Source organism: Heterodontus francisci, chromosome 15, assembly GCF_036365525.1.
Source record: "Heterodontus francisci isolate sHetFra1 chromosome 15, sHetFra1.hap1, whole genome shotgun sequence".
In the NCBI taxonomy this organism is placed as follows: Eukaryota; Metazoa; Chordata; class Chondrichthyes; order Heterodontiformes; family Heterodontidae; genus Heterodontus; species Heterodontus francisci.
This window is the reverse complement of record NC_090385.1, coordinates 78,146,321-78,161,246: the sequence shown is the minus strand read 5'-3', so window position 1 is coordinate 78,161,246 and position 14,926 is coordinate 78,146,321. Positions and strand designations below refer to the sequence as shown.

The window sequence follows — 14,926 nt, the reverse complement described above, 5'->3', positions numbered from 1 at the left end:
CATTTAATGAAATGTTTGACAGAAGATAACTAGAATAAAGTTCCAAAGGTGCGGTGTGTAATCTTACTTACAATGCACTCAGAGGAAAGTGGAACATTTGAATTTTTGTTTTAATAGAACCTTTAACCGACAATTTTAAAATTGTTGATGAATGGATACAAAGGCCTGGGCATTTTGAGGGAGGGAGAACCAAAAAACCTAAAATAGATGGTCCAGTCTGCTGACTCACTTACTGCAGAGAATTCCTTTTATACCCTCCCGAGCATCCGTGCAACCCACCAATTGCATGGCATGATAATCCGACAGATAACGCGGCAACCTCGGTAATAGTAAGGATATGGCATATAGCCACCAAGAGGTTCGCAGACTCGTCGACAGTGCCGGTGTCCGCGGCGACATTCAGCACAACAGAATCCGTGCTGGTCAAGTAAAGGATCAAAGTAGATTCCGTTCGCCCTCTGTAAAAATATAAACATATTAAACCTTCACAGCTTCTGGGTGAATAAAAGAATTGTTTTGCTTTAGACATTCCATATATTTTCCATATATAGGGAAAGGAAGTATCAACATAATATATTAAAAGTCTTGGGTCTGTGCCACTTGGTGTCAATCTTTCCCATTATTAATTCTTAACGTCCACATTTAGAATGGGAAATGCATATGCAAAAATGTCACACTGTAATTAAACTCTCCTACCTGTGATAGCACTTGTAGCACCACAGTTTTGTGCCTCCCAAGTCCTTGACCTACACTGTAGAGAAATAAGCATCCTGAAACCAAACCTAGTTTGTTGAGTCCTAAATTGCTGTATGGGCTGTGAAAGTATATAAAAATAAAGACAGAGACTTGGAATTTCCTCAGAGCCACTTTCACTCCGTCGCAATATCTTTGCTGGAAGTGCAGTACAGTGGAACAGGTCTGAGAAAACTTTGGGCTAGATGACATATTGCTTTCAAATGGGGATTGAATTACATCTCTGTGCTTTGGTTCTGTTATTCCCTGTCCTCTAACTCTGCTGAAGACTACACTTGATCTTCATTCCCCATCTACTATGCATTGGGAAATACATTAATATATAGCACCTAGTGCCTAGAATTACTATCATGTTATCATATGAATAATAAACCAGCTTGTTTGACTAGCTATTTGTCTGCTATTTTAATGGAAGTGTTAACCCGTTGGATTAGGCACACATGTTATTATCATCAAAAGTATTTCCTAGTCTTAGGTGATGTATGACTGTCTTTAGGTTTATCTGTGTAAGGAATTAGTCATAGTGGATGTGGGCAATGTGATGAGAGGCTAGAGCAGAACAGTTTCAAAGGAGCAAAGCTTATCTAATCATCTTCATTTTTCCTTCAATTTGTCTTGTCTGCACACACAATAACACAGCACAAACCAATCTAATTTATATCTAATGAGACAGTTCAGTGTCCCTTTATCTGTTTTGAAAATGATAGAAAATAGCATTATCTTTTGTAAGACTTCATCCATTACTTCCTACCAGTGATTTTTCTTTTTAAAAATGATTTTTATGAATTTTATTTCAGTGATCTTTTGAATGATGCATTACTTAAAAAAAGCCAAGGCTGCTGATTGGTTTGATCTGCTCTTGACTTGAAAATAAAAAATAAATAAAACCTTTGTTGAAAAGAAACCAAATATGATTGAATCAGGTTTTGCTCTGATGCTGGTGAAATATATTGGTCAAACAGCAATACTTACATTTCCCAGTTTACATCAAAATAGCTGTAAATAATGGTTTTATTTAGTGCACAGTACTCATGAGAGAGAGGTTTTCTTTCAAGAGTGAGTTTTGTATCTAGACTTCAATCTCTCTATAAGTATTCTTGTCTTTATTTCATCAATATTACTTGGTATCCTGAATGTTCCCCTTTGTTCCTTCAAATGTACTGTTTGACCATCTTCCTCCTCCCTACAACATCATCGTGTCGAAATCAAGTTCCCACTCCAGCAACGTAGGAGCAGGAGTAGGCTATTCAACCCCTAAGCCTGGTCATCCATTCAGTTAGATCATGACTGATCTGTATCTTAACTGTATTTACTCACTTTGGTTCTAGATCTGTTAATATCCTCATCTAACCATCAATCTCAGTCTCGAAATTTTCAATTGACTCAGCAACTTATTGAGGACTTGATTTCCACGACCGTTTGTGTGAAGAAGTGTTTGCTGACTTCAACTTGAACAGGCTAGCTCTAAATTTCAGGTTATGCCTTCTTGTGCTGGATGCTTCCACCAGAAGAAATAGTTTCTGTCTCCCTTATCCACTCCTTTGTTCATCTTAAACACCTCAATTAGACAATTTCTTAACCTTCTGTACTCAAGGGAATGCAAGCCTAATCTATGCAACTGGTCTTCATAACTTGTCTCTTTGGACCCGTATTATTCTGGTGAATCTGTGCCACTCAGTGGATCTTTCCAGAACCCTAAATCTGGAGCTCCTTACCTTCCTTGGTCTACCCCCATAAGCTACAGGCTCTTAAAATCGTAAGCTTGGCATCACCTAGTTATGACTTCTAGTCACGTCTTCTCACCTATTGTTTACAAAACTTGCAGTATAGATCTTAGGTTTCTCAACAAAAAAGCGCCTTTCCAAAAATCAAAGCATCACCGAAATTCCGATTCATGTAAATGGATGTTTGTTTTGGTCTGTGTATCTTTGTTCAGTTCCTTTTAGGAACATTGTTTCAATAAATGCGCATTGATGTCCCTGTCAGGTGTACTGATTTGGGAATATTTGCTGATTCTGACAGAATGAGGAAGCTGAATTAGCATTCTATGACATCATTATTGTGATCATCTGTTTCATGCTTTATATTAATTTTCTAGAGGTAACTTTTAATTTGGGAATTGAATTTGTTTTATGCAAGACAAATGAAAACATCTGGTTTGAGAAGCTAGCAAGCAAGCCTAGGTGGTTACAAATCAAAAGGTGGCCAATGATTATTTAGAAAGGTTATAATGGGAAGTGTGAAGACCCTACATAATAGGAACCCCTCTTAACGTCTTGATGGAGATGTTGCCTCATTCAGGGGTTTAAATTATTCATATGATTTCCCAGAACAAAGAGATTTGAGTTGGAAATAATTGGTTCAAATTGCTATCTGGGACATCCCACGTGTACGACTCTGCTATAGAGAAAGATGATGCAGAGGTGCCTGTTGGGTTTTTATTTGTCAGTCAGTTGGCTTTTGGAAAAGCAAGTTGCCTTCTGGACAGCTTTTGGCGTTTGGAAGTCAGTTGGACTCAGGAGCAAAGAGGCTATCAGGAACTGGGTGTTTCTGTTTTGAAGCAGGCCCATGCTCGAGTTGGGAAGTCCAGATTTGGGATGTGAGCTCAGACCTCAGAAGACAGCTGAGAAACTAAGGAATCAAAGTGAATTCTTAAGAACTGTGGTACTCTTTGGGTTGGTCCCAGGAGAAGTGAACAAACTGCCAAGATCCTACAACATACAGAGAAATTTTGGGGGTAGAAATAACTGTCAGATAGGAGTGTTCTGTTGAGATTTAGATTTTGAAGTATATTTCTTGATGTTCTGTTAAGATTTTAAGTTTAAAATATGTATTTCCAAATTGTAGTGTTAAATTAGCAGTGTTTTGCTTTATCTTTTGTACAGTAAAGTTTTTGTTTAAAACATGACATTTTGGGCATAATTCTTTCAGTGATAACTGGGAATTCGACTTTCTCTTTTTAAAAGTAATGTCCCTAATGGGTTCGTAACATCATTAATAACCCAAGCTGCTAAGTAGTGTGTCTGGCTTGTGATGTTCATCAACATATTGCTGTGTGTTCAAAATATTCTTGTGCAGCGTAAAAGGTTAACCACAGCTAAAGAAAGTAATGAATAATTGTGACCGTGATACCATTTTGTTAAATTGGAAACAAATTCTTGTAATATCCCTGCCAGTTGAGAAATTCTGAAATTCTGTAACCATGTCACATGAACAGTTCACATGGAATGGAGACTGATGTTACTGCAATGTCGTGCAAAGTCTTCCATTTATCGTCATCCTTTGCTAATTTGTGATCCAGATCCACCAAGGGAGGAGGTTACTATATTTTAATGTATATCCATATAATGGACATGCTTTATCTTTACTGAATTGAACATCCTCTGATATTGCATGATTTTTGACATGAATTGAAGCCCCATTTAACAGTTTGAGAATTTGAATTAAATTCAACAAAAAATCTGAAAATTAAGAGCTGGTATCAGTAAAGGTGACAATAATGCAGTTGGATTGTCATAAAAAAAACCTTATTGGTTCACAACGTCATTTAGATAAGGAAATCTGCTGTCCTTACCTTGTCTGGCCTCTATGTAACTCCAGTACTATGTCAAATGTGGTTAATTCTTAACTGCCATCTGAAGTAGCTTAGCAAACCACTCAGCCGTATCAAACCCCTCAGCGTTCAAGATGAAGGCTCACCATCACCTTCGCAGGGCAATTAGGGATGGGCAACAAATGCCGGCCTTGCCAGCTGTGCCCATGTCCCAAGTATGAATAAAAAATTGCTTACAATTGCCCCAATGCTTCCTAAACACCACAGCCCAGGAATTCTAAGTGGGGCTTCCTTGTTTCCTGCAATAATGACCTCTTTGACCAAGTTTTTGATCACTCGTCCTAATATTTTGGCTGGGATTTTATATGGCCCCCTGAGGCAGGGTTAGAGTTGGGGGGGTGGGGAGGGCATGGAGTATCACGATGGGTGGTGGTGGGGGGGGCAAGGGGAGCAGAGGGCCCGTCGCCTCCCCGTCACTAAGTGATCTTCCCAGGGGCAGGTTAGGCTGATGATGGCCTTCCCGCCCACAGGCCAATTGAGGCCCTTAAGTGGCCTACTAATGGAAAATTAAGGGCTTCTTCCCGACGGTGGGATCTTAGGAGTGGTGGGGGGTGGGGGGTGTCTCCTCCACGCCGGGAGGACAACTTGTAACACGAGGCACTCTCCCTGCAGGCTTGTGGTGAGTCTCTCCTTCGTGGGCAATTTGTGGCCCATGGAGGACCCCCACTGGGAACCACCTTGCCCCCGGGACCCCCCTCCCCCTTTGACTACACATCCACCCCCATGCATCCCTTCTCCGGACCTACTGGACTGGCCCAGGCGACCCTGCCTCACTTATTGAGGTCCAGGATTCCAGCGCTGGGCCTGGGTCCAAGGCCTCTCCAGTACCGGCATTGGCCACCGCTCCTGGTGGCGATGCCAATACTGTTGAGCTGTCAGCCAACTGATTGGCCGGTAGCTTTTGGCGATGGGGATCCTGGCTCCTGAAACTTAGATTTAAAAAGACTGGAGGAGCACTCCGGGGGCTGGGGAGTGGGGGGGATGTGCATGGGGAGTGTGTGTAAAGGCCAAGGCGGAGTAACCCCCCCTGCCTTTTCAGCCCGGCACCGGGAGCCCTGCCTCCAATCCAAAATCCAGCCCTTTATGTAGCTCAATGTCAAATATTGCTCGATAACCCTCCTGTGAAGTGCCTTGGGATGTTGTATGGTTAAAGGTGCTATATAAATGCAAGTTGTTGTTTACATTATTTTTCAGTTGGTCTCACGCCAGAGAATCCTGAGGAATTTCAGGGCTCATTCGTTAAAAACCCTGCAAAACTGTTTTTAATGGAATTGCTCATGCAAAGCATGCCACACTATATAGTGCAAAATGTGAGCATTTTTCTCCTCCCTGCCCATATGCTTGGAGAGCAGTACATTGCAGTGGCACTCCTGAAGTCTGGCAATAAAATAAGATGCTAGTTTTGCGGCAGGGGAAATAATTTTTACTGAAGTGCTTGTGAGTTTTATTTTTAACTGCTATTGCAAAAAGGAAATAGGTTTCTCTCTGAGGTAATTTTAAAAGATAGTTGTTCAGAAAAAGAATAAAAACAATAAACAAGAATCAACTTCTTAGCAGAAGGTTTTAGCAACATTCATTGACTTGTGTTCTGGCTTCTTAACTGAGCTTCTTAATCAAGAATGCAAGTAATCCTGATTCTTATGCTAAAACCAAGGCTTTTTCAAAATAATGTCTGATTTGAGGTGTAGAGAGATTATTGACCAGACTAGATTCTTACAGATCAGATTGTGATGGAGTGAAAATAACATCATTAGAAGCACACAAGGGTAGTCTAACATCGTACAAGGCAAGATACATAGGAAAAGAAAATTGTCATAGATGAATCTCAGCACTTGTAAAGCCAGATGCTCCATTTTTCATTGAAATATATGAAAATATAGAAGAAAAATGGAACACAATGGAAAGTTGCCCTTAAAAATAATCTTAAGTCTTAAGTTAAATCGAAACATCTAAAACTAGAAACTCACTGCACTTAAGTAAGGCTATGGGTATCTCAAATGCACATTGAATTAAAAAGGATTAATGGACAACAGGAGAGAATCGGGAGCTGGAGCGGATCTGGAAGGAATTGATAGCACTGGGGAGAAGATAAATTGAGGGCCAGGAGCAGGGCCTAACACTTACCTGAGGTGACAACAGCTGCGGCATTTCAGCAGCGAGCTGGAGTTTGTAAAAAGTGGAGAAACAAAAATCAGTGACATCACAGGAAAGCTAAGAGTTGATTGGCTGGTGAGTATTACTTCTGTGTTTCCCTTTCTCCAAAGTTAGGGAGTGAGTCTAAGCAGCTGGGAGATTAAAAATGTTAAGAAGTTTAAGTAAAGCATCCAGGTAGCTTCCCTTTAATTAAGTGATGCCAACAGAAGGGAAGTGAGTAGCTAGTAGCTGGTAATTTTTCTCTTTTATTTTTATTTTTAAATACTAAGGCTTATCATGATTAGTAAGGTTTATTATTAGCAGTAATGAGGATTATTAGTAGTAAAATGAATTAGTAGTAACGAAGTATATTATCTAATAGATAGAGGAATGGTAGGGCTGCTCCAACCTCTTGAGTGCACATCTTGTGCTATGTGGGAACTCCAGGACACTTCCCGTGTCCTGGATAATCAAATGTGCAGGAACAGATGTTTATAGACATGGTCACCCTGCAGCTTAAGAGTATGCAGGCAGAGAGGGAATGTGTGGCCACCAGACAGTAAACCAGAAACATGCAGGTAATGTAGGAGACCCCTGAGTGCATCTCATGCTTAAATCAGTAAACTGATGGTTCATCTGGGGAGTGCAGCCAGAGCCAAGTCCATGGCACCACAGCTGGCTCAGCTGCACAGGGGGGAAACAAAGAAGACTGGAAGAACAATAGTGATAGGAGATTTGATAGTTCGGGGATGGTCAGGCATTCTGCAGCTGCAGACATGAATCCAAGATGGTGTGTTGCCAATCTGGCACCAGGGTCAAGGATGTTACTGAACAGCTGCAGACCACCCTGAGGGGGGAGGGTGAACAGCCAGTAGTCGTGGTCCACATTGGCTCTAATACCATAGGCAGAAAGAGGGATGTGGTCCTGTAGTCAGACTTTAGGGAGCTAGTTAGGAAAGGAGCAAACAGGATCTCAAATGTAGTAATTTCCAGATTACTCCCAGTACCATGCGCAAGTGAGTATAAAAATAAGATAAAATAGATGAATGTGTGGCTGGAAAGATGATGTAGGAGTGAGGGCTTTAGATTCCTGGGACATTGGGACCAGCTCTGGGGGAGATGGGACCTGTAGAGACTGGACAGGTTGCACCTAAGTGGAGCCAGGACTGAGTTCCTTTTGGGGAAATTTGCTGGGCAATTTGCTACGCAATTGGGCAGGATTTAAACTAACTTGGCAGGGGTGTGGAAACCAGGAGATAATATCAGAGAGGAACACCAAGCTGCACAGAATGCTGGGAGAGACAGATAGCACTAGAGAAGGAAGTAACAAGTTATTAGGTGGGTTCAGAGTAAGGGAGAAAGTAATAAAGTCTAAATTAGGGTTCTGTGCATGTATGTGAATGCACGGAGTGTGCTAAATAAGATTGGGGAGTTACAGCCGCAGATTGCCATGTAGAAATATGATGTTGTGGCTATAACAGAGACCTGGCTCAAAGAACGGTGGGTGGATACAAAGTGTTCAGGAAAGATAGGAAAGACAGAAAAGGGGGAGGATCAGCAGTATTGATAAAGGAGAACATTATGATGCTGGAGAGAGAGAAAGAACACAAGAAATAGGAGCAGGAATAGACCATTCAAAACAATCATGGCTGAGCTTAGAATTCAGCTCCACTTTCCTGCCCACTCGCCATATCCCTTGATTCCCTGAGAGACCAAAATCTATCTATCCCAGCCTTAAATGTATTCAACGATGGAGCATCCACAACCCTCCGGGGTAGAGAATTCCGAAGATTCACAACCTTTGAGTGAAGTAATTTTTCCTCATCTCAGTCCTAGATGATCGACCTCTTATCCTGAGACTTCCCCCATGTTTTAGATTCCCTGACCAGTGGAAATAATCTCTCAGTGACTACACTATCCAGCCCCTTTAGAATCTTATATGTTTCAGTGAGATCACCTCTCATTCTTCTAAACTCCAGAGAATACAGGCCCAGTTTACTCAGTCTCTCATCATAGGACAACCCCCTCATCCCAGGGACCAATCTAGTGAACCTTCGCTGTACCGTCTCCAATGCAAGTATATCCTTTTTTAAATGTGGAGACCATAACTGCACACAATACTCTAGATGTGGTCTCACCAAAACCCTGTACAATTGTAGCAATAGTTCCTTATTCCTGTACTCCAATCCCCTTGCAATAAAGGCCAACATGCCATTTGCCTTCCTAATTGCTTGCGGTACCTGCATGTTAACTTTCTGCATTCCTTGTACAAGCACATCCAAGTCTCTTTGAACATCGACACTTTCACACCGTTTAAAAAATATTCTGCTTTTCTATTCTTACCACCAAAGTGAATAACTTCACACTTCCCTACATTATACTCCATCTGCCATCTTGATGCCATCACTTAACCTGTCTATATCTCATTGCAGCATCTCTGTGTCCTCCCCGCAGCTTACCTTTCCACATACCTTTGTATCATCAGCAAACTTAGATACATTGCTCTCTGTCTCTTCATCTAAGTCACTAATATAGATTAGCTGAGGCCCCAGCATTTATCCTTGTGGCACTCCACTATTTATTTAATGCCTGCCAACTGATCCATTTATGTCCCAGATGGGTCAAGGACAGAGTCTATTTGGCTAGAGCTAAGGAACAAATAAGGTGCAATTATTACTCGCTGTAGTCCATAGCCCATCAACTAGTAGAGATGTAGAGGAACAAATTTGCAAGGAAATTACAGAGGTGTGAAGGAATTATAGTGTAGTTACAATGAGGGACTTATAATTATCCGAATATAGAGTGGGATAGTAGTAGTGTAAAAGGCAGAGCAGGGCAAGAGTTTCTATAGTATGTTCAGGAAAATTTTCTACAGCAGTATGTTTCCAGTCCAATGAGAAAGGAAACTGTCATAAAAACATTCCACAAACTCATCTTCCAGACCGCTCTTGTCAATTTGATTGGTCCAGCCTATATGAAGATTGAAGTCCCCCATAATTATTACATTGCCTTTGTTACAAGCTCCAATAATTTCTTGTTTAATGCTCTGTCCAATGGTATATCCACTGTTCGGGGGCCTATAAACTACTCCCACCAGCATTTTCTGACTCCTGCCATTCCTTGCTATTCCTCATCTCCACCCATACTGATTCCCTACTTCCTGAACCAAGGTCCTTCCTCACTATTGTCCTTATGTCATTCTTTAATATCAGGTCTATTCCTCCTCCTTTGCCATTCTGTCTGTCTTTTCAAAATATTGTGCACCCTGGAATATTTATTTCTTAACCTAAGTCACCATATCTCTACAATGGTGATTAGATCCAAATCATTTCATAGAGTCATGCAGCACTGAAACAGGCCCTTCGGCCCACCAAGTCTGTGCCAACCATCAACCACCCATTTGTATTAATCCTACATTAATCTCATATTCTCTACCATTCTCCTACCACCACTAGGGGCAATTTACAATGGCCAATTTACCTATCAACCTGCAAGTCTTTGGCAGTGGGAGGAAACTGGAGCACCTGGCGGAAACCCACATGTTCACAGGGAGAACTTGCAAACTTCATACAGGCAGTACCCGGAACCGAACCCGGGTCACTGGAGCTGTGAGACCACTGTGCCACCCACATCTTTCTATTTGTGCCACGAGTTCATTTACGTTATTGCAGATGCTTCATGCATTCAGATAACGAACCTTCAATTTCATTTTTTACTGCTGTTCCCTGCATGGACCTTACTCCCTGACGCACAATTACTGTTAAACTTTGTGTCCCTTCCTGTCCCACACTGCTTGTCTTCACCCAGATCGCTAGACTGTTCTATTGCCTTGACTTTTCTCTTTGGATTTCTAAATCTCCCTGCACCCGAACCTCTGTGCACCCCTATTCATTTAAAGCCCTATCCACAGCCCTAGTTGTGCGATTCATCAGGACACTGGCCCCAGCCTGGTTTAAGTGGAACCCATCCCAACTGATGATTTTTAAAAATTCATTCATGGGATGTTGGCGTTTCTGGCTAGGACAGCATTTATTGCCCATCCCTAATTGCCCTTGAGAAGGTGGTGGTGATCTGCCTTCTTGAACCGAAGCAGTTCATATGGGGTAGGTACACCCACAGTGCTGTTAGGGAGTTCCAGGATTTTGACCCAGCTACAGTGAAGGAACGGCGATATAGTTCCAAATCAGGATGGTGTGTGGCTTGGAGGGGAACTCGCAGGTGGTGGTGTTCCCATGCATCTGCCCTTGTCCTTCCAGTTGGTAGAGATTGCAGGTTTGGAAGGTGCTGTCTAAGGAGCCTTGGTGCGTTGCTGCAGTGCATCTTGTCGAAGGTGCACAATGCTGCCACTGTATGTCAGTGGTGGAGGGAGTGAATATTTGTGGATAGGGTGACAATCAAGTTGGCTGCTTTTTCCTGGATGGTGTCAAGCTTCTTGAGTGTTGTTGGAGCTGCACCCATCCAGGCAAGTGGAGAGTATTTCATCACACTCCTGACTTGTGCCTTGTAGATGGTGGACAGGCTTTGAGGAGTCAGGAGGTGAGTTACTCACCGCAGGATTCCTCGCCTCTGACTTGCTCTTGTAGCCCATGGTATTTATATGACTAGAGCTCTGATGAAAGGTCAGTGACCTGAAATGTTAACTCTGCTTCTCTCTCCACAGATGCTGCCAGACCTGCTGAGTATTTCCAGCACTTCTTGTTTTTATTTCAGATTTCCAGCATCTGCAGTATTTTGCTTTTATTTATATGGCTACTCTAATTCAGTTTACGGTCAATGGTAACCCCAGCATGTTGATAGTGGGGGATTCAGTGATTGTAATGCCATTGAATATCAAGAGAAGATGGTTAGATTCTCTCTTGTTTGAGATAGTCATTGCCTGGCACTTGTGTGGCACGAATGTTACTTGCCACTTATTAGCCCAAGCCTGGATATTGTCCAGGTATTTCTGCATTTCTACATGGACTGCTTCAGTATCTGAGGTGTCACGAATGGTGCTGAACATTGTGCAATCATCAGCTAACAGCCCCACTTCTGACCTTATGATGGAGGGAAGGTCATTGATGAAGCAGCTGAAGATGGTTGGGCTTAGGACACTAACCTGAGGAACTCCTGCAGTGATATCCTGGAACTGAGATGATTGACCTCCAACAACCACAACCATCTTCCTTTGCGCTAGGTATGACTCCAACCAGCAGAGAGTTTTCCCCCTAATTCCCACTAACGCCAGTTTTGCTAGGGCTGCTTGATGCCATACGCATTCAAATGCTGCCTTGATGCCAAGGGCAATCACTCTCATCTGATCAATGGCTTCTTACATACATCTTTTTTTGTAAATATCCATTCATGTATATATTTCCATGAAACCATTATAATTTTCAGTGTATATTCACATACACATTCCATGAAGCCACTGTACAGTTTTATTGCATGGTGTTTGCAGGAAGGGTGCATTGGTATATCCAGGCCTCTTGGACTATGAACAGTTGAGTCAGGGTTTGAGGTAGCTTCTAGGGTCTTGGCTTCTAGGTTAGTTAGACCTGGAGATGGAAGTAAAGTACAGCACTGCACATGGATCACTTGGAGTTGTTGCCCTTCCTGCCTAGTGGGTTTGTTTTGGCTGAGCCAGCAAGAACAGCCTCCAAACTGACTGCTTGGTATTTCTCTAGTTCCAGGTCCAGGCTGAACATCTGAACATCTGTTCTGATTGGCATTGCTCACATTTGTTTTAGCCACAAGTTTCTTGTGGGGAAGGCTACACTTCACCATAAAGTGGGATGCATCTTCTTGCAATTTAGCATTGAGAGTTGTGTTGATCTGAGTGTTGTGGAAACATCTCTCTCCAGTGGGCAGTCCTAGTTAGCACTGAGACAGGTCCTTTGGGATTGCAAGACTGTAGTCTCTAAAACCTCTACACAGAATGGCTAGATGTGAGGGTATAACTTGACTGTTTTATATATATATAGGAAGTTGCCCTTCTGGCCAAGCCATTGGCCATTTGATATGGAGGGCTGATATGCATGGATGTAGTTTGTGTGATGTATGATGTTGAGTGAATGGTTGTGTATTTTGCTACAGATGGTACTGTTCAGACCCTCCATACCCTCCCTTAACAGATGCCCTATTATTATTTTAATTACAATTATTTCTCAGTCTTCCCTCTGACTTTCTGTCCCATCTTTGGTCACAGAGGTGAGTCAGTGCAGAGGGTGGAGATGCCTCCTGGGGAGGCTATTGGGGAGTGGAGGAAGAATTTCAATGTGGATTACTCATTTTAAAGTCTACAATGTATTGCAGGGCTATAGAGACAGATCTAAGGGGACATTTACAAAATGGAAGCTGCTCACATCTGCCCATGGTTTATCACTTCACAGATAGATATTTGTTACAACAATCAATAGAGATAGAGGAAACAAACCCAATTAATACCATTTTATAAGTCACCAGTAAATCTCCCATGGCATTGCTCATAGTAAGTTAGAGGAGAAGCTTTTTTATGCCATATAACACAAAATACAGTATTTAGCTATTAAGGTCCCAAGATCTAATTGTTATAAATAAGTAAATCCGAAGTCAGTTAAAGGTCAATTCCTCAAAGGCACACCCAAAAATCAACTTGGGAAAAATTGTTTCTATATATATTGTATAACGGTTGTAAATTGTATGCTTCTCCTCAGCTCAGAAAACTGACAGGAAATAATTGGTATTTCTCTCCCTCTTCTTTTTCAAGATTTATTTTACATTTATAACAGAATATGATTGACCAATATACATTCCAGAGAGAAGCTTACACACGTTGTTTATTTAACTCAATTTAGATGGATTCTCAATAGATAAATCCAAGAAAATAATTAACAATTTCTCTTCTTCCCTTCAAGACTGTCATTTATTCTAGCATACGGTTCCAAGGGCCCCAGTAGTCTTTAAGTGTACCTTATCCTCAAATGGTGGTCAGTGTTCATGTATGGGCCTGGGGAGTAATCCTTAATTGGGGGAGGGATAAAACCTTAAGGCCAAGGATGATCCTTTCTTCATTTCTAGGAGGGGTCACTATGTAGAAGATTGTGAGCAGGCATTTCAATTCAAGAATACCCAGATCAGTTTTACTGCCTCTTTGACTTTTTGGATTTAGAGATACAGCACTGAAACAGGCCCTTCGGCCCACCGAGTCTGTGCCGACCATTAACCACCCATTTATACTAATCCTACACTAATCCCATATTCCTACCACATCCTCACCTGTCCCTATATTCCCCTACCACCTACCTATACTAGAGGCAATTTATAATGGCCAATTTACCTATCAACCTGCAAGTCTTTTGGCTGTGGGAGGAAACCGGAGCACCCGGAGGAAACACACGCAGACACAGGGAGAACTTGCAAACTCCACACAGGCAGTACTCAGAATTGAACCCGGGTCGCTGGAGCTGTGAGGCTGTGGTGCGCCACTGTGAGATTGTCACACTAATGTATGACGGCAGGTTATATAAATCTGGCTTTTATTAAAGCCTGGCTCGGGTATAGAATTCAAACCCAACCTGGCCCGACCCGACCTGACCCGACCACAGCCAACCCAGGCCCGAGTCCTTCAATTTATTTTCATGCCTGACCCGACCCGAAAATATCAAACACCGACCCGTGTAATACAGAAAAATAAAAATGCATCAAAACGTAGATTAAAAAGAAAACAATACAAAACAAAACAAAACAAAGCCCGACCACAGCCAACCCGAACCCGACCTGGCCCGAGCCCGAGTGCTGGGGACCGAATATAGACCCGACCGGACCCGAATCCGACACAAGTAGTCGGGTTTGGTTGGGTTCGGGTCGAGTAGCCAGGCTTTAGCTTGTATTTCCTTGAGTGTAGAAGATTGAAGGATGGTCTAATTCAGGTGTTTATAAATGATAAAAGGATTCGATGGAGTAGATAAAGAAAAACTATTTCTTCCTGTGGTGGGCATAATACTACAATTACAACTAGGCCATTCAAAGTAAAATGAGGAAGTCCTTTTCACACAAAGGATAGTGAAAATCTGGAACTTTGTCTCAAAAGACTGTGTATGCTGGGACAATTGAAACTTTGAAGACTGAGATCGATAGATTTTCATTCGATAAGGGTATCAAAGGATATGAAGAAAGGTGGGTAAATGGAGTTGAAGTGTAGATCAGGCATGATCTAATTGAATAGTGGAGCAGGCTCCAGGGGCTGAATGGCTTACTCCTGTTCCCATGGGTAGGATTCAGAACCTTCCTTGCCTGAATAATTTAATGCCACATTACTCAGTGCATTTACCCAATGGGTGACTGAGGAAATTTGAAATTTACAGTTAAATTAGATACTTTCTTACCAAAAGTCAGCTAAAATTTGTGAAATGAAGAATAAATCCTCCCAAGAAAACTAAAATCAAATAAAGTGAAATGTGGCCTTGT

General features: G+C 42.0%; 1 protein-coding gene across 1 annotated transcript in view; it reads right to left on the bottom strand.

Annotated features, from left to right (window-relative positions):
• Window positions 1-248: 248 nt before the first annotated feature.
• tnmd (tenomodulin) overlaps window positions 249-14,926 on the bottom strand; it is a 184,935-nt gene continuing 170,257 nt past the window's right edge. Inside the window, exon 7 of the mRNA XM_068047010.1 lies at window positions 249-458. Within this exon, the coding sequence (XP_067903111.1) occupies window positions 249-458 (210 nt within the window). The remainder of the gene's footprint in view (window positions 459-14,926) is intronic.